Source organism: Panulirus ornatus, chromosome 16 (assembly GCF_036320965.1).
Source record: "Panulirus ornatus isolate Po-2019 chromosome 16, ASM3632096v1, whole genome shotgun sequence".
Lineage (NCBI taxonomy): Eukaryota > Metazoa > Arthropoda > Malacostraca > Decapoda > Palinuridae > Panulirus > Panulirus ornatus.
The window spans coordinates 42,280,302-42,305,186 of record NC_092239.1 but is presented as its reverse complement, the minus strand read 5'-3'; the positions used below and the strand labels follow the sequence as shown (position 1 = coordinate 42,305,186).

General features: G+C 46.0%; 1 protein-coding gene across 4 annotated transcripts in view; it reads right to left on the bottom strand.

Moving 5' to 3' along the window:
• Imp (IGF-II mRNA-binding protein) overlaps window positions 1-24,885 on the bottom strand; it is a 729,352-nt gene that overhangs the window by 289,036 nt on the left and 415,431 nt on the right. The window contains exon 1 of one of the 4 annotated variants that reach the window (XM_071671622.1): window positions 1,313-1,422. The exons of the other annotated variants lie outside the window; for them this stretch is intronic. Coding sequence (XP_071527723.1) covers window positions 1,313-1,407 — 95 coding nt within the window. The 5' untranslated portion in view covers window positions 1,408-1,422. Of the gene's footprint in view, window positions 1-1,312; window positions 1,423-24,885 lie in introns of those variants that run through there. 4 annotated transcript variants of the gene reach the window in all.

Here is a 24,885-nt window from a genome sequence, read left to right as displayed (position 1 = left end):
TAGAGGGACATTAACCGCCACCCAGACATCTGTGGTCTGTATTATCACAAACCACTTCACTGCCGCAGTATGATCAACACCCTACCTGCAACAGACCATCGTCAAACTGAAACAGTTTTTCTTTGCGATCAGACTGAGACGAATAACATCCACATAACACATAAAGAGCGACGCAGATCACACCTCCGGGGAAATGGCCACTGCTCCTGAGGGGGATGGTGTCAGCTATGATGTGCTCAAGACTTCTTTTACAAGTCATGTTTCTTACTAACTCCAGTCTAGACTTCTTCATCATGAGCGTCCAACAAGGAGTCCTTCCTCATGCCTGGACACGTAGCACCATCATGCCTATACCTACAACTAATTCTGATCGGTCTAGAGCCACATGTCTCACGTCTTGCTTTGGAAAACGTATCATCCTCAACAGACTCATGCATATCATCCCGCCTCACTTATCATTTCACCTCTGGTTTCGTGTCGGATAGGACTACACATCACCACTCCGAAGACTGTTTCGCTCATCAAAAAAGAGAGCACATGTACGTCTTCATAGACCCTAAATCTATCTTTGATAATAAGAACAACTTTCCGAACTTGGAGTGAGGGGTCAAGTGCTCATATGGATCAGAGTCCACTTCTCGAACTATCACTTCGGACTCCTACAAAGAGGCGCCTTGAGCGACAAGTTTCCTCAGGTCCTATGGACTCCATATAAGAGGTCCTTAACCCACTACAGCTGACAAATAAAGACATGAAACTCAAATCTTACAAAACAAATCACCAAGTTGCTGGGACGTGACCCATCGGCTCCCATAACACAACAGCTTGGAACCATTCTCCTACATTAGGCTTGGTCACCTGCGGGAGGATGTGGCTTCTCATACACTCAAGTTTGATCATCGAAAGACGGTACACCACCGCTGGAGGCGATCAACTCTGCCTGCCACCCTTAAAGATGTGCTGCATCAACACTGAACATCGATGGAGCAGGAAAGATTAAAACCTAATTCTCTGTATCAGAGCTGGAGAGTTGTGACACCTGGAGCAGCCTGCGGTGCCGTGCATTGTAAACCACTCCCTTGCGCCACTGGTAAAAATGACAAGTGTACGACGGTGCGTCCAGAGCAGTGGGGGAAACATTCCACAGTGCCATCACTGCGGAGAGTGTATATCACAGAGGCACCTGGACCCCAGCTTGGGGCTGTGTGGCAGCAGGTGGCGGCTGAATAGATAATACTATCTCTTTTTTTTTTCTTTCTCAGTAACTTGAAATATTAATGAACATCAGACAACGAAAAAGTTTTATAATCACCGAATGTGTAAAACGTGCTGGAGTCTGCGAGCAACGGGCCATGGCGCTGTGTACAGACTGTGGGAAGAGAGGAACAGTATGGCGGAACGATCCATACACCACAGGGAGGCTCCACACCCCCCGGACGAGGCTCCACATACCCCGGGAGGCTCAGCCGGTGGTGGCCATCCTGACTGCGAGTGTGGCGCCAGGACCCACCAGCTGGGGCGGGTGGTGGCCGGGGAGGAGGGAGCCAAGTATAAATAACACATGCATGCGTCTACTTGTGTGTGTGTGTGTGTGTGTGTGTGTGTGTGTGTGTGTGTGAGATTACCTGTTCATACACACAAGAAGGGAATTTCGCGGTCATGAGACCCCATCTCTCAACCTCTCTTTTTCATCTACATTGTCTCGTAAGTCTCTCTTGCTTTCTCAATATTCACTTAAGCTCTTTTCCCGTAGATACAACCACGTCTCCTCCCCTCCTCTCCCTTCCTCAGCCTCCCGCCACTGGTGTCCACCTACCGACTCACTATATACCTCAAAGAGCCTCTTGTACCCCTCCACTCCTCTCGCTGGGCTCTCACATCCCGCTTTTACATTTCTAATAAATTTGTTCTGCTTGCTAAAGCTCCCTCCACTGAATATTCTAGATTCCTCCGAGATTCTCGTGTGTTCGTGTGTTCTCATGCATGTGCCTGCATGACGGTATGTGTGTGAGTATCGGGCGGGTTTAAGATGACCATTCCTTCCATGGATTGTAAAATCAGGGGAAGGGAACATGCGACACGTCGCAAGTGCCTCTCCATACCGGCCACAAGTAACCAATAACAAAGGATTTCGAATCGTCCCTGAATATCATTGGACAGGATACTCAATCTATGGCAACGATAAAAACCATTCAGTGTTATCCACGAGTCCAATACTCATGATCTATTTTTACTTATGTTGTTTTATCTCGTCGAAGACTCACACATCATGTGAATACTGCATCACCTGGCTTATACCTGCGAGAGAGAGGTGTGGTAATGAGGGTATGGTAGACAGAACTGACGAAGGTGCGCTGAAATGGTATGGACAAATAGAAAGAATGCGTGAGGAGAGGTTGACAAAGAGGGTATATGTATCAGAGGTGGAGGGAAGAGGAGAAGGGTAAACCAACATGTAGATGGGAGAATTTTCAGTTATCGGGGCCTGAACATGCAGGAGGGTGTGATGCGTGAAACGGATAATGCGAAATGGAGCGATGTGGTATACAGGGGGCGATGTGGTGTCAATGGGCTGAACCAGGCAATATACGGCGGTTACAGGAACCCACGTAAAGGCATGTGAAATCTGGATATGGATAAGCGGCTCCGGTTGCGGTGCATTGTGCATGACGGCTAGAGTGGACGCGAGCGAATGAAACCATTTTCTTCCTCTGTTCCTGGAGCTACCTAGCTAACGTTGGAAACGGCGAACAGGTATACGAGTCCCCGTGGATTCACAGAAATATATATATATATATATATATATATATATATATATATATATATATATATATATATATATATATATATATATATCCAAACCGAAGCCGAGTACCTAATCTATCGACCTACCCCTTGGAAGAGGGATGAACAGTTGAGCGAACTGCAGGTCGACTGCACTGCTCATGATTCGAACCCATGCGTGCTCGAATCTGGGCGGGCTCATGCATACGTCATGATCGGTAACGCTAACCACGACACCAACACTGCCAGATATCTATCGTTCATGCCAGATATCTATCGTTCATTTACCAGTCAGTATTTTACAAGGACTTTCACCTCTCTTCTGCAGGGAGGCCGCAGTGCACGCCCCTGGGGTTCACCAGGGGCTCCTCGTCATTCACAACTCCTTCGGTAAAGTGTCCCATGGCTGGGGTGGCCCTCCTCCACCCACCAGCCCAAGGCTTCCACGGTCTTTATATGGGAGGCTACGTCATGACCTTCCTGGTAGTTCTGACATTATGTGGCGACTGAACCTTCACGTTTGGGATTCTCTCTCTCTCTCTCTCTCTCTCTCTCTCTCTCTCTCTCTCTCTCTCTCTCTCTCTCTCTCTCTCTCTCTCTCTCACTTTGCACATAATTCTAAAGCGACTTCTTCTCTGTCGCCATTACTATTTCCTCATTTAAAAATCCCTGATCCTCAAGGTATGCATATATTTGAGTTTGGGTTAGTTTTATAAACATGTTTATTCCATAATTGTTTAAAACACAAACGTAGTAGAATATTAGTACACGAGCCGCCGCTGCTGCTGCTACCTTCAACCCAGGTAGCTGCTGGTGTCTCCTCTACTGCAAAAGAAATTCTTGCATTGTATAAAATCGTGACAAGGAAGGCAGCTGCTCTGCCGACAGAGTTGTAAACATTCTCCTGCCGCAGACGGAGCCATGTAGCCTGGCTCACGAGCTCTATGCAGTGGCAACGTCACTAAAAGAATATTTTCACCATTTTCTGATCATTTCAGGGTCCGTAATTACCCTTCCATCGCCTCCCACATGTAAAGGCGAACCGTCCGTAGTTCCTTGCATCTGTAACTCCTCGAACTTTTCAGTGAACTTCTTGATTAATGTCCTGGGCATCAGCGTCGATAACATCATTATTAGAGTCTCTCTGTAATTACCTATTCATTGACTAGTAATTTACTCTCAAGAAATTTACAGAGCAATTTCGTGTTCGCTTCCTACTGTATACTTTTATTGTTGATCTCTAACATTAAATATACATTACGACCGCCTCGAAGGCTCCTTGGCTTGTTCCTTTCATCTCCCTTTCTCATACTGCGGGAATAATGTCTCTAAGTCTTACTAAAATCTACTTTCCTGACGCCTTTATAGTTGTTTTATCTTTATGTTGCTTCCCATTTGCCTTCGTTCATTTACATGTCGTATTCAACTATCCTTTTATTCTTAATTCGGCTAATTTATCATTATTAGCATCCATCTGTCTTCACTTTGGTCAACAAATGGTACAGAACCTCCATGTAATCTTTTGTATACTTGTACTGTAAAACATTCCCTTCGTTAACTATTGTCAAAGATCTTGTTGGCTGAAGTGGCGCTAGGTGTGGCTTCTTGTGAACTGCGGTGTCTCCAGTGTGGGTCTGGATGCCACTGGAGACGTGAGCCATGTCTCCAACCACGTAATTATTCGTCATGCGTTTAAACCTCCATCAATTTCATGCTTCACTTTTCCATCAACAGTTGCCTTCCTTAACTCATCCCTTCAGTCCCCGCTGGTTGCGAGATGTGTTGACGAAGAAAGTGTTGCCTTCCGCACTTCGTCTTGGGTGTGGTGTCTACGGCCTCCCTGGGCCTGCTGGTGGTGCCAGGCCTTCCGGTTTATTTCCCTGTAACTGATGACATTAAGCGGTGTTTCTCTTCTTAATGTATTCAGCGTGGGTAACGCTGCAGTCTTGATCACCACATGGACAGTGCCTTCATCTATCTACACCGCATATTTCAACTCGTTCCTCCAGTGGGCTGTCGACCCACCTTAAATGATTTCTGTTCGCTGAAGATTTACACATTTGTCAATCAGCGTGACGACACTTGCACCTGGCGCTCTCGCTTCCTCCTTGCCGGTGCTTCATTTGCCTCTGTTGACACAAGTTGGAGTTCCCAACACACCGAGGATCTTTTTTCATCTGTCTCCCTTACACCCGTAACGTCTGCATTCATTACCATAATTCTCTCCTCAGTTCTTGTTCATTACCCAAAGCACCGTCTAATCTTGCAATCACATGACTTATAGACGGGCATCTGTTCTGTCTACTTGTTTCCCTTTGTTGTCTTCGCATAACTCTCTCACTGCGACATCTGGCTCGTGGTGTTACGTGCAGAGTGGTTCCGTCTAATAGACACCTCCTCACACACACACACACACACACACACACACACACACACTGGTTCCTCCGTCAAAAAAAACCGTCCCTATAAAGTACTCTTGAATCCTGAAGGTATGGGAACTCTCTCTCTCTCTCTCTCTCTCTGGAGGACTGTAATCTATGCTCCTCATTTGCATGGAGTCCTCCTTCACATACATTACACGAGTCTGACGAACTGGATGTCTTCAGTTCTCAGTACGTCATCCTCGAATTATTACACATTGTATCTGGCACTTGTAGCGGGAGCCAATGTTCCCCCTTGCGGAAACTGCAGAGGCAAACATTTACTTAACTAAGTTTGTCAACCACAACCTCATCCACTGACTAGATTGTCGTGAGCCACTCTATTATCAACGCGTTCATAACCTTGTGTATCAGATGATCCACCTTCTCCAACACCTATCTGACGATTGTGTCCAGCGTCAGGAGTTTTCCACACCTTCTCCTCCTCTTCCTCCTTGCTGTGTCTAACTCTCCCTTTGAGGACGATTCCCACCCAAGACTTAACCTCCTATTTACCCAGGACTGCTATGTTACCTAATGGTTAAAAATTACCATTACTGGCAACGATTGACTTCCGGGTGTCGAGGATTCGAAGTCTCTGCTACCCGCGTGGCAGGGAGGTATGCCACTCCATCAACCTCTCATCTTTACGTCTGGTCCCATATACTTAGGACATACTACGTGGATACTGCCTGGTAACTTTTGCTGGAAGAGCTGGAGTTCCCTTACCCCAACCCGGCAGTTTGGTTGGGGGCTGGGACGCCTACCTTCCTAAGCCAGACTAAACACCACTAAATTTCCTACTTCCTGCCGTATCTCTGCTCACCCTTACGCCAACGACACCCTAACACTGTACGTCTTCATCTTTCTCCTTCAGTACATGAAACCATATGTACAACTCTCCCAAAAGCTGCTATATGAACTTTAGTTCATCGACCTCAACACTCCTGACGAAGGTGGACGTCTTCAGCCAGCAGCACAACATCGAAAATGTTCACAAACAATGGCAGTGAGGCACATATACGTGTGTGTGTGTGTGTGTGTGTGTGTGTGTGTGTGTGTGTGTGTGTGTGTGTGTGTGTGAACAATAATCTATTCAAGATTAAGTTCGCTTCTAATTGCACCGCGTGGATCAGGTGCCAAAGCCTTTCAAATGACCCACACACACCTCCTCAGCCCACGGTAAAGTGTGTTGGAAGTGAAACATACACGTCTACACTTATATAAGTGCCTTTCGCTTCTTTCCACTTTACGCACTAGGATGATTCGTCATTTAAGGCTAAATGTCTATCCATACAAGGAATCCATTCACTGTACCCGATCCCCAGACCCTTCGTCAGTCTCACTATCTGTGTACTATCCCCAGCTTGATGTATTCCCTCTATCCATCACAACCCCGATCTACCACCACTCCTCCTCCTCCTCCTCCTCCTCGTACCTTCTCCTGTATTACTCCCTACCAATTTGACTTGACCATCATCTGCCGTACATGACCACACCATCCAGACTGACTCCAACCACGAATTTATAAGTTCCTCACACCCCACAACCTCCTTCGCATCTGTCCCTCCCTCATGTCTGCAAGAAGACGCGTTGACCGTTTGTACTTCCCCCATTTCTACATATGTCTTCACCTACATAAACACGAGTGTCACAGCCACACATGTATCGAGGTTACGAAGGTAACCCCTTTCATGTAAGCTTGCTGTACACTTTGTACATTCACCAGAGATTTTTTCATGATAGCCGAGTTGGTATGGGTGGCTGAATACCCGAATCATGACTATATATTGCACGCTCTCTCTCTCTCTCTCTCTCTCTCTCTCTCTCTCTCTCTCTCTCTCTCTCTCTCTCTCTATATATATATATATATATATATATATATATATATATATATATATATATATATATACATTAACCTTGAAAAGCCAGGATCGAACCCGGGACCCCTGCGTAAGGGGGCGGGAGTACTATTGCTCAGCTATGATCACCCCCTCTTCCTACGCAGGGGTCCCGGGTTCGATCCTGGCTGTTGGAGGTTAGTATGTTATATGGTAGGGCGCGTTCATATGCACTATTAACGTATATATATATATATATATATATATATATATATATATATATATATATATATATATATATATATATATATATATATATATATATATCCAAGCCTGAACCAGATTTCTATTTATTAACCATCTCTAACGGAGGGATGAACAGCTGGGTTAGCTGTAGGCAGACTACCGCGCCCACACTTCGAGGCCGGGTGGGCTCACGCAAGGCATCACAGTCAGCAACGTTAACTCTTACGCTTGCAGCGCACCTCCAGTTTATCTCCCTTGCATAACCCAGCTTACGACCAACCTCACTAAGTTTACTACCAAATATCTAGACTCCAAAACTTTCAGTTCCTCGCTCTGGTAACTCATATGTGAGAGGTTAAAAAGTTTCATAAAGATCAAAAGTTTCTTGTAGCCAAGACCTCGGCACAGGGGTACGGGACAGCAGGAGCAACAGCTCAGTGCATAAACATTCGGTACATGATGACCTGGGCTCTGACCTATACCATAGTGCCAGGTCAAAAGCCTAACCATCATACCACATGGTACACATTGTCGTACTTGACCACACACTATCATACGGCGCGTTTACCTTACAATGATTTTGCGCGTTTTTCTCGATAATGTCTCAAGGTTTGTAGCATTACATTTGGATTAAAAGCTTAAAACGTGGGAGGTTTTGTACGTAGGGAGAGAAAACGTAGAGAGACAGACACTGATGTCTACGGAATACGATTCATAACACTTACACATGACCCATTTTAACCTAAGCAGGTCACCCGACCCTCGGCAGGACCCACACACACACACACACACACAGGACAGAGAGACACTGTTGGAAGTATACACTGAACCATACACAGTGGTGTTGTCAACGCTTAAAGTATACATAGCGCCATACAACACAACACCGCTGACACCACTGGGGTTATACACTGATGCAATACACATTACAGCTGACATTACTAAAGGTATATACAATGATGCCATAACACAATACCGTGACATTACTGGAGGTATATAAATGACGCTATACACAATCATGCTGACGTCACCGGGTGTATATACTGATGCCAAACTCAGTACAAGCCATCGATGGAAGTATACACACATGCCATACACAGTAGAGCTGACATCACTCATGGTATACAGTGATGTCACACATGCGCTGTACTGTTGACATCAATGGAAGATCTCTCGAGGGAGGTGTGGTGGCCCCGTCGACGACCATACAGATCACTGATCATAATATACCTCTGATGACAGCTCGTAACTCCCACACACGGTGGTGTTTTCTATCACAAAACTACTCGTTTTTTCTTCTTTTTTTTTTTTTTTTGAGCCGCAAGTCTTCGTTGTCCTCACCATCAGAGTGTAGGCGCGCCTGAGCTTGGTACAAAGGGAGGGGAACCCATGGCCTCTCACACAAGAGGTCCTCCAACGCGCTCTCTCTCTCTCTCTCTCTCTCTCTCTCTCTCTCTCTCTCTCTCTCTCTCTCTTGGCCTCCCGCATCTCAAAACCCGGATCCTACAAGTCTACCTTCCCCTACGATGCAGGTCTATCAACAATTCAAGAACCCCTGACGATAAATTTTTCAAATGGTCTCTGCCCTGGTGGCCGTCGTCCATTTCGTTATATAAAGAAAACCCTAAAGTAAATGTAGAACACTTAAGCTTATTATCTATCGCCACTGGAGACAACTCGTGTTAAACGGCCGGCCTCTGTTGGGTTGATTAGGCCTGTCGGTAAGGGCCGTGTTCATGTCCTCGGAAAGGGCCGTGTTCATGTCCTCGGATATAGGCACGACCCCTGGGTTACCTGGAGCCGAGTTACAACTTGTCGGCTAGCTGGGTCTGTCACAACCGTGGTGCTTGACCCAAGCCCAAGTGGATGCCCATTTATCTACCATCTAGACAAAGGAGGAACAGCTGGGTGGGCTGTACGCAACCTCCTGTGCGCTGGAGATCGAACCTGGGTCACTGAAATACGTAAGTTGTTATCATTTCCAGAGATGATCCACGTTTGGAGATCCCAGACTGGAACATCCCCTGGGGAATGAAAAGGGCAAGAAGTACACATCTTTGGGGTGATGATTCACTGAACTGTATTTCTACGCCATAACATGTTGGCGCGAGACACGACATGACTTAACATACCGACAAATAACAAAGTTAATCCTGAGTTATCCGCGACTTTAAAATATTTCAAAACAGAATCCATAATCCCTTGAAAAAGAAAGGAATTCCAACAGCAAAATATCACTGAGTCTAAACAAAGCCGCTCGCGATAATGGAAGAGATCAGGCTATATAGAAAACACAAGCCTGTTTAAACATACGCACAACATTTACAATGCACAGGAACCATTAAGATCCAAAGGCGAGGTTCTGTGTGTGTGTGTGTGTGTGTGTGTGTGTGTGTGTGTGAGGGGGGGGGGGGGGTTATCCTCTCACATGAAGAGGGAACGTTGTGGCTGACCAAGACGCACACACATTGCCAGCCAGTGTCAGGCCAGGCCATGTTGGTAGCAAGACCCCGCACTATCATCCGGAATCATACCTCCCGCTCTTCATAATGGATTGTGGGATGTGTCTAACGTACGTTATGTTCCCATCTCAACATACACGTGGAGCGACGTGGTCGAGGGTAATGGATACAGTCAGTCAGTCAATGGAAGAAACGATTTCAAAATTTACCTTTAAATATCATGTAGCTTACACCTTGGTGATATATATATATATATATATATATATATATATATATATATATATATATATATATATATATATATATAATATGTAGTCTACTGTTTCTGACTAGCTCGCAAATGCAGGAGAGGCAAAAAGGTTAATCCTGCACTACAATTAACATCCCAGGTGTTACAGCTACATGTAATCTCATTCCTCTTTTCCTCACAATGTAATCACATCACATTACAAACATTACCGAGTGTGACGGTGAGGGAGAGCCTTCGTCCCACCAACCTTAAAACAACGGTAACTCCCCCTGTCTACAATGCTTCCTTCTACAGTGTGTGGGTGAGGCAGTTACAATACCTCCCCCCATCGCCCATCCTCGATCCTTCAGTGACAATTACATTATTCTCTTTGGGATATATACAACACTCGTTACAATGGTCACAGGACTCTATAAAACGTTACATGCCCTCTTGGTTATCCGTAGCACGCAGGAAAACCCGCTTCGTGTGACCTCTGATGTCTTGTATAACAATGAATGAACACGTCATACGCGATATAGATCGATGCATCGTGGCGTCCAACACAGATAAGGAGACACAGGCCAGATGCCTGGAAGATCACAGCTCTGAAGGCGGAGGGACCTTCCCAACCTCTTGTTTACCACTGCCGAAGGACCCCACCACAGGCTCGCACCGAGGGCGGAGGAGATGGTGGGGGTGTGGAGGGCGACACCCACCCACCAGGGAGCAGCCCCAACCCCCCAGTCCTACCCTCCCACCCATTAATACCCTTATGTTTACCTGGAAACCTTAGGTGGTACCTCTTGGAGTCATCTTTCTCAATGATGACCTCCCCCTTTGCTTCTAAGGTTAGCAACCCCCTCCCTCCTAAACCTGTAGGCTCACCTCTGGATACGCCCCTGTGGAGGAAGTCCAACCCTGGAGTACCTCCGGGGAAGCCACAGTCCCCTGGGGCTACCATGGTGTCTTCCCCTTCCCCCTAACCCCCAGGATGGAAAGAGAGAGTTATGGAAGTAGTTTCATGTATGGGAGAGAGAGAGAGAGAGAGAGAGAGAGAGAGAGAGAGAGAGAGAGAGAGAGAGAGAGAGAGAGAGAGAGAGAGAGAATCACACCTGCATTATTTCGTTTCTGACCAAAGTGCAAAGTTTCCACAGACACCAAGTCACCTGGAGGACTCCAGTTTGCCGCCATGACCTTACCCACAGCCGCCATGTGCTGACACCATCCCACATTACCACAAGACGCCACCACACGACCCACGTCTGCATCCCCCACACACTACACTTTGTCTCCTCGATTCGTCTGTTCGCAGGTGAGACACATAAGGTACTGGGTTCCCCTCCTCTCCCCCCCAAAGACCCTTCTTCAAACGGCTACGTAAACAACAGATTCGTAATAAATTCCCATAAAAAGGAATTTTTTCACTGGCGGTTTACAGCGGAGGATGAGACTGTCGCACCTCTTCTTGTTTCCGTTATATATCTAAGGTCCTCCTAAGGGTGCTAAGATTACTAGCTAGGGCTTACTGTACACACACACACACACACACACATATATATATATATTCCCAGGTTTAGGTTCAACTACCTCTCTTTTCTTCATTTCTTCGTCAACCTAAGTGCTTTCTACACACATACACACACACACACACACACACACACACACACACACAGCATATATATATATATATATATATATATATATATATATATATATATATATATATATATATATATATATAGAGAGAGAGAGAGAGAGAGAGAGAGAGAGAGAGAGAGAGAGAAGGCTCCAGTCACGGACAAAAGTTACATCAAGGTCAGGCCTTAATTGAAATAGAGAGAATTATTAAACGGAAAAAGACAAGGGAAAGTATTGACGAATTTTTGAGAAATGAAAAACCTATCTTTTGAAATGTGCCAGATCATAGTTGTTGGGAAAGACATGATAAGGTAGAGAGTTCCAAAGCTTCGACCTGTGAGGAAGAAGGTCAAATCGCATTTCAGTAATTCACATCATTCCATCTATCAGCACTTCACAATACACTACATGATTCGTGGAGACAATCCGCCTCATCAGGTGTATAGAGTCCACAAAGCTTCTAATCCCACCACCACCACTAGCACAAGGGCATGTGATACCTCCCGTTACCGCCATGCCAAGTACGTTTTCACCTTCGTCAGTATCATGACGGGCTGCTGTGATCATCATGTTATCAACATACATATATATATAGCGAATCATAGGTCCACGAAACATCAAAACTTGACCAAGACTACAAATAGTGTCTTTCTTCACCATACAAGCAGCTCTGAGTTATAACTTAACAAAGCACCTTCTAGGAGGCAAAGGGAGTGAGTGAGTGAGTGGTCTCATAAATCAATACCTCATGTCCTACACACCTTCGTACCCACAATACTTAACCCTCACTGTTCCTTCACGACCTGCTAAAGGCCGTTTCCACAATGCACCAAAGCAAAAGGCAGTTTTATGGTGCACCAAGCTAAGGGCTATTTTACAGTACAGCAGAGCTAAATGCTCTTTTATGTCACACCAAAGCTAAAGGTATTCCTACGGTACACCAAAGGTAAAGGCAATCCTACGGTAGAACAAAGCTAAAGGCTATTTTACGGTACACCCAAAGCTAAAGGCTATTATACGGTACGCCAAAAGCTAAAGGCTATTTTACGGTACGCCAAAAGCTAAAGGCTAGGTAACTGTACATCTAAGCTAAAAGTTCCTTTACCGTAAACCAAAGAAAAAGGTTACTTTATAGTGCATCAAAGGTGAAGGCTAATCTATGGCATATCAAAGCTAAACATCTATGCTATAGTACATCAAAGCTATCAAATATTTCAAGCTACGTCAAAAAATAAAGATATAAAATCTAAAGGCTATTCCACGTTATATCAAAGCTAATGGCTGTTCAGTCTGCATCAAAACTCCGGGCTATTCATCGCTACTTCAAAACTAAAAGGCTACTTTAAGCTACATCAGACCTAAAAGCTATTTTCAAGCTACATGAAAGCGATAGGCTACTTTAAGGTACATCAAAGCCAAAGGCTATTTTGCTATCAAAGCTACGTCAGAGCTAAAGTCTAGTTTACATACCACATCATGCCAAGATTATCTTGCAACACAACACAGCTTAAAGCTGTGTATTTCATAAAATCATAATGCTAAATTAAAGCTGAATGCTATCTTACCATACATCAAAACCAGACATTTCATGCTACAAAGCTAAATGGTAGTTCGTATCAAATCAAAACTAAAGGCTATTTCATTCTACATCTATGCTAAAGGCTCTTTTATGCTACATTACAGTGATTGCTATTTTATGCTACATTACAGTGATTGCTATTTTTGCTACTTGAAAGCTAAAAGCTACTTTACGCATTATAAAAACTAAGGTTAAGTTATATCAGAGCTCAAGGCTACTTTACGCAACATCAAAGCTAAAAGCCACTTTATATACATCAAAGCAAAAGGCTATTTCACACTACATCACAGCTAAAGGCTATTGCATTCTTACAAAGCTAAAGGCTACTTCACGCATAGTGAAAACTATGCGTATATAAAAGCTTGAGGCTACCCTACCCAACATCAAAGCTAAAGGCTGATTTATATAATATCAAAGCTACAAGTTATTTCACACTAGATCAAAGCTAAAGGCTATCTCATGCTACAGAGCTAAAAGCTCTTTTCTTACGCTAAAATAGCACAAAACTTCACCGTGTAAAAAAAGGGCAACAATGTGACAATCTAGGAGTACACGTACATGACACTTTGAGAGGCCATACATCTGTATATACATCATTCCCAGGAGTCTCACCCTCCCTCCCTAAAGCTACATGAAGGCTAATTCAATATGAGAGGAAAACAGCTTGGTTTCTAGTATGTAAAAGTAGTGAGTCAATATGGCTACTATTTTGGGTTACAAATCCAATGTTTCATCAACTGATCTTCATTCAGAGCCAATGCTAATGAGATCATCACTATTGTTCTGCTGTATCATACTGTATTAGTATGTGGTATAACCATGTATTATATTACCATTCTGTATTAGTGTGTGGTATAACCATGTATTATGGTACCATCCTGTATTAATGTGTGGTATAACCAAGTATCATATCATTCTGTATCAGTCAGAGTGGTATAACCATGTATTACATTACCATCCTGTATCAGTGTGTGGTATAACCACGTATTATATTACCATCCTGTATCAGTGTGGTATAATCATGTATTACCATCTTGTATCAGTGTGTGGTATAATCATGTATTACCATCCTGTATCAGTGTGTGTTATAACCATGTATTACCATCCTGTATCAGTGTGTGGTACAACCATGTACTATGTTGATCATTGCACGGTGTTCAAAACCTGGCATATTTCTGTGCTAGACGGGGGTCTTCAAATACTGTATGTCACAAGATACATGTGTAATTGAGTGTAATTCCAGTAAGAGCCATAGAGAGCAGGGCAGTGTAAGGGGAGGGTGGGAGAGCATAGGCCACAGGGTTATGAGGGTAACGCTGGAGGAGGATAGAACATGGGAGTGGTGGGGATTCGTATGGGAGTGGAGAACGTGTGGGGATTATGGAGCCTGTGGGAGTGTGGACATCATGTCAGTATGGTGGCGAGTGGGAGTGTTAAGCGTAACATCCTACAGGCCAGTGGGATTGGGATGATGCGGTGGTGGGGAGTGTGGAGAACATGTGGGAGCAGAGTAGTATGGTGGCGCGTGAAGAGCATGTGGGAGGAAGAGGACGATGGAACGTAGAGAGCTTGTAGGCGAGGAGGAGTATGGTGGAGCGTGGGGAGCATGTGATACTGGGGGGGGGGAGGGGGGGATGGTAGGGAAGCATGGGCAGAATGGAGGGGAAGGAGCCCACCCGCCAGGCCACGTATGGTGGTGGTGGTGGTGGGCGAGCACCCCACGCGGGCCCCTCAACACCACCCACTGCTGCCGCGCCATATTAATTAACATTTTTCGCGACTCACCATCGATGCCGGTTATATCACTTCCTCCTGGCCACCGTAGGCCTGCCTTCTCCCGTGAGCGTGGCCACCAACAGCAACACAGCGTACGACAGCTATATATCCGTTAGAAAGCTTCTGCAAGTCAGTTAAATGAATTGCCGTCTCGTGTTGCCAAGTTCAAAGACACGCTCTGATATTTATATTATCAACTCAAAAGTCTTTTTAACCAATGTGTTTTCCGTCTCCACATGTTGGTGATGATTCCCGTAGTGGAGACCACTGAGTTGTGTGCGTGTGTGGGCTGGGGGGTTGGAGGGGGATGTTTGTCAAGTCGAGGGGCGAGAGGCAGCAGGAGCTTGCCAGCCGGCCCCACACGTCCCACCCCCCGCCGCCTCCCTCTCCGTCCCAGAGACCAGCTCGCACTCTGCTATACCCACACCTCCTACTCTTCCCTCATCGCCACTTCTTATTCCAAACTAATATTCAGATCCTTCACGGTGGCGCGGCTGAAGTGTGTAAGCGTGAACACGCAGTCGCGCAATGGGATGAGGGGTGTGGCCACTGCACCGCGTGCACACATTCGCACACGGGGGCAAGATGGCCGCCACCACGCTTGCGATTGGCTGCCGGGTGGCCGGGCGGGGCTTCGCTTCTCTCTGCACCAACCAGCAAGCGCTTGCAAGCACATGGGGCCACCTCCTGCAACCTTCAAGCACGCGGTCAGCAAACTGGTGGGTAGCAGGTGTGGGGGCGGGCCAGAGAGGGTGCAGGAGCCCCCTCCCTGGCCGACACTGACGGTGGGGTCGGCCTTGGCCTCACACCGCCGACCTCCGTCATCTAACAGAGGAAACTTGCGCTCCGACACCACCACCTGCCATCACCGACACTCGCACGTTACCGCCGCTTGTGTCGCCTTAACCCACCGGCGCTGCCGCACCTCCGACGCTCCCTCCTGCTAGCCTCTGCTGCTGGGGAGGGCCGGCCTCACCGACGCCATCCACCAAAGACCACCCCACCCACCCCCCTCCCCCAACACGCCACCTCAGGATGAAGCAGCAAATTGTCGCCTGGTGTTGCTGAAGCCGCCCCCATCCCGGCCAACACCAACGGCCCGGCCCTCACACTCGCCACTTGTCTGGTCACGCACCCCGCTACCACCACCGACCGCCACCACCACCACCACACACACACACACACAACTACGCTACCCCATTCAAACTCCACCGCTACCCTACACCGTTCCACGGGACACTCCCATACTACATCCCAGCCACCCCCATCACTATAACTCCCCCTCTCTCGGATATACCATTAAGATCACTCACAACCAACACTTATCCTACAACACTACAACCACTCACGGCCCACACCACTTACCCTCACCATCAACTCGCGATCACCACCACCTCAGACCCACACCGCAAGAGACCTACGCCTTCTTCACTCCCTTGCCATACCACCACCACACAAGGCAACCATCCTCACAGCTCTGCTACCCTCAACCCTCCACACCTCACATCCCTCGCCACACTCCCATCACATCCTACCACCATACAACTCTACACACCTCTCTACACACCATGACTACCACCATACCCCATCACAGTGCTCTACCACACAACTACCATCATCCCACCATTGCGTCACTCTTACCATCAGGTTGCTAGAGGCATCAACAAACACCACATCACAACCCTGAAGTTTCTAAACCAGTTTAACAGAAACAAAGATGGCTCCCACTGGTAATAGCAAATATAAACAAGAAATTGTTTTTACAAAATATGTAAGTAACTTTACAGTATCACAATAGTGGATGAATGTGGATGCAACTGTGAATGCTGATTATACAAAAGTGTAAAAAAGTAGTAATTAATAACTATGGTAGTTCAACTAATGGGTTCCCACTTAAGTAGCAGAACTCCAGTATTGTAAAAGTCTATAATAGTCAACATATGAACTTCACACGAGATCTAGTCCTCAGATACAAATACACAATGGTTGATAAATGATCAAGTAATGCACCAGTTGGATTTTGCTAAGTGAAGACAAAAAAAGATACGAAACCATGTCAAAAGTTTTTGGAAAATACAGAGGTAATTAACCTTTTTGAGATCATAAATTGGGAAATGGAGTTTTGTAGCCATGGTATAAATCGGTTATAAAAGGATTCTTTTGAAATCTACAATGAAGGAGTAATTACCTTTAGCTGAAAACAGAGATGTTAAAATGTAGGAGAGTTCAGAGATGCACTATGGGCGAAACATAGTCGACATAACTGGCAGCATGTATTTGAAAGGTTTAAGACAGGAGGAAAGAGTAAGACAGGAGGATATGAAGGGAATTAAAGAGAAATTTTTGGAAAACAATATTGTGGACACGGCAGGAGATAATCCAAAACTTTTCCATAAAGACATCAGGGGTAAATTGTCATACAAAGAGTAACTAATTAGCCGAAGGAAATCAGAAGGTATAGAGTTGTAGAGGATGGTGGAAAGATATGCGAGGAGCTGAATGAAACGTTCCAAGAGTATTTCTACAGTGAGAGACACCATAGCCCCACCACTAATAAGATGGGATTGTGTTAGAAAGCACTGAACTTGCTGAATATTTCTCCATGTGAGCTGAAGAAGTAATGGTTGGTTGCACGTTTGGGCCCTAGGCCCATCACCTACCAGGGTCATACAGGCCGTTTTTAAAGAAGTGTGCAGATAAAGCTTTGAAAGGCAGCTTGGAATGATGTTCAGTATGTTGCTGGAGGAAGGTAAATGTGCTAAGGAACTGGAAAACGATGTCTTGCCTGTCTTTAAGAAAGGAGATCGGGGACCTGCTTAAGCTACAGAGTAGTAGGGGGTCCTGTAAACCATTAAGAATTATAACTTGAAAACAAATGAAAGAACTCGTAAAAGAGAAACTATAAGGGAAATAACATGGGTTCAGGGGAAAGACGTCTTGCATGACAAAATGTCATGTACTTGCGTGAGAATTTTTTTCTTCAGCTTTCTAAAATTTATCCTCAAGAGAATATGATGAGGTACCTGCGCTACTAACAGTGTCATCACTATGAGCGAATAAGCTTCACTGTTGACTAATGAGGAGGCTGTGTGGACTGTGGATAACTGGAAGGCCAAGAGAGCATTTGACACTACCTCCTGGCAGGATAGTACAGGAGATGGATCTTCACTGAGAAGTAAAGGAACGACTCTTACGGGTAGAAACACACCCTTGTGAAAAGGAACAAAGGACGCCTGTTAAAGTAACCTTCTCGAAATGGGTCGGGGAAACCAGTGGCCATGCCAGGGTTCAGACCTAAGACTATTACTCTTCCTTATGTCTGTAAAATACATACCCAAGAATTGGACTCATACCTAACTATCTCTGCGGATGATACCAAGTACTGGAATATGATGAGTGCATCAACTAACAGGGGAACCTAAATATAATAAGGTTGACCTGATATATGACATGAAATTCATCCTAAGTAAATGCAAAGTAATAAGGATAAGACATAAGAAACGTAAAACCACGATAAGGATACGATCATTCGGGAAATGAGCTGCAAGAATCTACGTGCGAGAGGAATTTGTTGTCGACCTTGTAACTAACCTGTTACCAGGTGAACAGGAAAAGGATACCAGCTGTCCGCTAGCAAACATTAGAATCGAGATCAGGTATCTGGATAAGGAAATAATCAGCAACTGTTCAGAGCGCATATTGGGCTAAAACTTAAAATATAAGTCTCTCAAGTCTGGTTATCGCAGTTAAAGAGGCACAAAGAACTAATAGAGAAGGTCCGGAGGTGAGTAAAAAAGGAAAAAAAAAAAAGATGGTACCAGAATTAAGATGGATGAGTTAGAGAGAGAGATTAAAGGCCATAAATTTGTCCACCAGAAGAGAGATGAAGGGGTGACTTTGATCACAGCCCTCTGGTCTCCAATCCAGTTTGATGATGTTAAAAGGGAACTGGTCTTTGAAAGATGCCCAGAAAGAACAAACAGAGGCCATAACAAGAAAAATTAAGTAAGAAGTTTGTTAGAAAATGAATAAAGAACTATGTCCATAGCATGAAAATACTGGAAGACTGGAATACATCGAGTTGTATGGCAGCAGGCAAACCTCGAGAGATGGGGGGCCAAACGAATGAGGAGTTCCTTTTCCATACAGTACTACAGATAGGTACAACATACCCAACACTACTACAGTGAAACTTCTACAACACAACCATGCTAACTTCACCTCAGCTAAATTTCATGACCATTATCAACGACAGTTACCATGACATTTCGACCAACATCAACCACCATTAATATCTTCCATCGCATGAGAACCACAGCTGATCTCGTCACACAAATCACCACAACCTCCACGACCAGTTAACACCACAAAAACCTGAATCTACGTACATCCACCTCGGGCCCACATAATTCCATAGATATAATGAAAAGAATAACCCAAGACAAGCGAGCTAATACAGCATGTCCCCCGCCACTGCCTAACGATTCTGTGGGGGTTTGAGACATGTATATTCAAGATAATGTTCAACATTTAACGGATAAAAAGATTACTGGTAAAAAGTATTTTGGGGTAATTTTGATCACCAATGAAAAAGGCTTAAAATTGGTCTCTAAATAATCATCGACATTATGTGGGATAATTGCCTATCTATTTGTAATCACTTGTTTGTACTGTACGGGGGGTTTTACCCTAGTGGCCTCCCCACCCTCCCAAACTCTTGAACTTTCTCCTTCATACAACGTCTTAAATCTATGTATGCCGTCTGCATTAACCATTCCATTCATCCACCACTTTTACACTATAAAAGTACTTTACGTCTTTTTTCTTTTAACAAGTTTTTGGCTTAAGTTCATGTAATGTCCTTTGGCTGTTCTGTCCCTGCATCTCCTGAAGAACTGTTCACCGTCCCCGTCATCAATGTTCTAAAAACTTGGGAGGTTATGATCGGGTCACCCCTCTCTCTCCTCTCTCAAGTGGTCAAATTCAAAGCCATTAGCCTTTCCCCTGTAACACTGCTCTCTCAATACTCGCACCATCATTGCTGCCCTTCCTCTGGACCTCCTCGAGCAGCTCTTCGTGTTTCTATAGACGTCGTGACCAAACATAAGCAGCAGGTTATGCCCTTGGTGTGTACGGAAAGACATGTTTAGAACACTTTCGAGGAACAGTTAGTTAAAATGTGGCCAAGATGTAGACTTCAAACCCCGAAGATTGTGCTCTCTGATGGCCACTGGTCAATAAAGAATACGTGAAAATGGCCAACTCGCAAGCATGCACGCATCAGTCACTATCAGTCACCATCGTGTTCAATATCACCATCATGATCACTATCAATCCCTACTACGTTCATAACATCACCATGTTCACCATCACTCACTACAATGTTCATTATCGTCCATCATCATGTTGGTCAATGTTCATCACAGTGTTAACCATCTCGGTATCATGTTCACTGTCACACGGTAATGTTCACAATCAGTAACCGCTAAGTTCATCATACCACGTTCACTAACACTATCAATGTTCATTCGCTAATCCTCACCATGCTCATCATCACACCATCATTTTCACTACCACAACGTCATACTCACCACCACTCACCACTATGTTCAATACCCCTACTCACTATCATGTTCACTACCAAACACTATCATGTTCACTATCACTTACCATCATTTTCACAGTCACTGATCATGTTTACGATCATTCACTATCACGTTCACTACCAAAACACTATCATGTTCACCATCGTTCACCACTATGTCCAGTAGCATTCACCATCATTCACTATCATGTTCACCATCATTCACCACTATGTCCAGTAGCATTCACCATCATTCACCACTATGTCCAGTAGCATTCACCATCATTCACCACTATGTCCAGTAGCATTCACCATCATTCACTATCACGTTCATAATCACTATCATGTTCACCATCGTTCACCACTATGTCCAGTAGCATTCACCATCATTCACTATCATGTTCACCATCATTCACTATCACGTTCATAATCACTATCATGTTCACCATCGTTCACCACTATGTCCAGTAGCATTCACCATCATTCACCACTATGTCCAGTAGCATTCACCATCATTCACCACTATGTCCAGTAGCATTCACCATCATTCACTATCATGTTCACCATCGTTCACCACTATGTCCAGTAGCATTCACCATCATTCACTATCATGTTCACCATCATTCACTATCATGTTCACCATCATTCACTATCATGTTCACCATCATTCACTATCATGTTCACCATCATTCACTATCATGTTCACCATCATTCACTATCATGTTCACTACCAAAACACTATCATGTTCACCATCGTTCACCACTATGTCCAGTAGCATTCACCATCATTCACCACTATGTCCAGTAGCATTCACCATCATTCACTATCATGTTCACCATCATTCACCACTATGTCCAGTAGCATTCACCATCATTCACTATCACGTTCATAATCACTATCATGTTCACCATCGTTCACCACTATGTCCAGTAGCATTCACCATCATTCACTATCATGTTCACCATCGTTCACCACTATGTCCAGTAGCATTCACCATCATTCACCACTATGTCCAGTAGCATTCACCATCATTCACTATCATGTTCACCATCGTTCACCACTATGTCCAGTAGCATTCACCATCATTCACTATCATGTTCACCATCATTCACTATCATGTTCACCATCATTCACTATCATGTTCACCATCATTCACTATCACGTTCATAATCACTATCATGTTCACCATCATTCACTATCATGTTCACCATCATTCACTATCATGTTCACCATCATTCACTATCATGTTCACCATCATTCACTATCATGTTCACCATCATTCACTATCATGTTCACCATCATTCACTATCATGTTCACCATCATTCACTATCATGTTCACCATCATTCACCACTATGTCCAGTAGCATTCACCATCATTCACTATCACGTTCATAATCACTATCATGTTCACCATCATTCACTATCATGTTCACCATCATTCACTATCATGTTCACCATCATTCACTATCACGTTCATAATCACTATCATGTTCACCATCGTTCACCACTATGTCCAGTAGCATTCACCATCATTCACTATCATGTTCACTACCAAACACTATCATGTTCACTATCACTTACCATCATTTTCACAGTCACTGATCATGTTTACGATCATTCACTATCACGTTCATAATCACTATCATGTTCATCGTCATTCACCACTGGGTTCAGCACCATTCACTATCATGTTCACCATCGTTCACCACTATGTCCAGTAGCATTCACCATCATTCACTATCATGTTCACCATCGTTCACCACTATGTCCAGTAGCATTCACCATCATTCACTATCATGTTCACCATCGTTCACCACTATGTCCAGTAGCATTCACCATCATTCACTATCATGTTCACCATCGTTCACCACTATGTCCAGTAGCATTCACCATCATTCACTATCATGTTCACCATCACGCACCATTATCTCTTAATCTGTGGGAAGGTATCTTTACGAGGAGATTCGTCTTGGTTGATACAGACTGCAAGAAACAAGTCAAAATTCTAACATTTTTGGCGGAGCTGTGTGATCTTTGACCCTGTTAAAAAAAAAAAAAGAAGGTCTTTTAAAAGGTCAAAATCACTATTAGTAAATAAATAAAGTCGGGCATATTGGACCAAGCAAGTTTGCTGTCGGTCAGCCCGAACTTGAGAGAATGTTAGCGAAACTGTCTTGCTTGCTCGTGGGGAGGTTATCACATCAACCAATATGAGTGATACAGGCCACCAAGCAGGTCGAGTGTGGCGGCTGCAGCAGACGACCGAGGGACGACGGCCAGAGTACACAACTGGAGGACTGGAGGAGTCGTCCCTCTGGAGGCCACCAGCTCCTTACTCCTCCCTACAGCCATTGGCTTCTTGGAGGACCCACAGGCCTTCCACTAACAGGAGGTGCCCATGCCACGTTCCTTAGGGCCGGGTGAACTCCCTCCCTCCACAGGAGGATCTGGGGTAGGTTGCTTCCTTCCCTCCCTCCCTTCCTTCCATCACAGGAGGACCTAGGCCAGTCCACCCAACTCCCCCACCTCCCTCCATCCCACAACAGGAGTACCCAGGCCAAGTCCCCCTCCCCCTACAGAAGGGCCCAGGCCAGGCCTCCTCCTCCTCCTGCCTCCCTCCCTCCGTACCTCCCCCCCACCACAGGAGGACCCAGCCCCGGGAATCGGATCAGTGGGGTTGGGTAAGTTGGGTCTGAGTGGGGCCGAGAGGAGCCTGCTGGCCGCCCTGCCACCATCCCAACTATTTTCCGCCCACGCCCACACCCTGCCACCACCATCGTCCTGCTGAACCCACGCCCACCCTCAGGAGGCCCGGGATGGCCGCCGGGGGCAGGGCAACACCACGCCCCACGGCAACCTCGCCACAGGAAAACTCGGCCGAGTTCGAAATGTGGCAATCGTGTTGTCCGTGGTATGTGGAGACACGCCTGCTGTGGCCGCACCACTACTACTACCACCACCACCACCACACCACCACTACTACTACTACCCTTCCTGACGACTCCACCCATCACCTCCACCACTACCCTTCCTGACAACTCCACCCATCACCTCCACCACTACCCTTCCTGACAACTCCACCCTCACAACCACGACCCTTCCACAAGGCTTCATCCCCACCACTAAAACCACTACCCGTCCTCACGACTCCACCCATCCCCACCACCACACTACTACCCTTCCTGACAATTCCACCCCTACCACTACCACCAACACGACTACTACAACTACTACTACTATTTCTGACCACTCCACCCCCCTTAACTACCCTAACCCCCAATACTACATCATCCACACCACCTCTATTCTCCCAGACGACTCCAACCACATCACTACCACTATAACGCCCCCATCATCACCACTATCACCACCACCATCATCTCCCTTCACCGCCTCCACCACTACCACCACCACCTCCACCTTTCCTGACGACTTCATCCCCACCACAACTATCCTCACCACCAACACCCCGACCAATACCACTAACCCTGCTGACGCCCTTCCTGACGACCCCTACCACCATCACCCCGCTGACGCCCTTCCTGACGGCCCCTACCACTACCACCATCACCCCGCTGACGCCCTTCCTGACGACCCCAACCACCATCACCTCGCTGACGCCCTTCCTGACGACCCCTACCACCACCACCACCATCACCCCGCTGACGCCCTTCCTGACGACCCCAACCACTACCACCATCACCCCGCTGACGCCCTTCTTGACGACCCTAACCACTACCACCATCACTCCGCTGACGCCCTTCCTGACGACCCCAACCACTACCACCATCACCCCGCTGACGCCCTTCCTGACGATCCCATCACCACTACCCCCACTGACGCCCTTCCTGACGATCCCCACCACCACCACCATCACCCCCCGCTGACGTCTTTCCTGACGACCCCACCATCACCCCGCTGACGCCCTTCCTGACGACCCCACCATCACCAACTACCCAGCTGACGTCCTTCCTGACGACCCCTCCACCACTACCATCACCCCGCTGACGCCCTTCCTTACGACTCTTACCACCACTAATCCCGCTGACGCCCTTCCTGACGGCAACACCACCACCCCGCTGACGCCCTTCCTGACGACCACACCACCAGCACCCTGCTGACGCCCTTCCTGACGACCCCACCATCACCATCACCAACATCCCCGCTGACGCCCTTCCTGACGACCCCACCATCACCATCACCAACATCCCCGCTGACGCCCTTCCTGACGACCCCACCACCACCACCACCCCGCTGACGCCCTTCCTGACGACCCCACCATCACCAACATCCCCGCTGACGCCCTTCCTGACGACCCCAC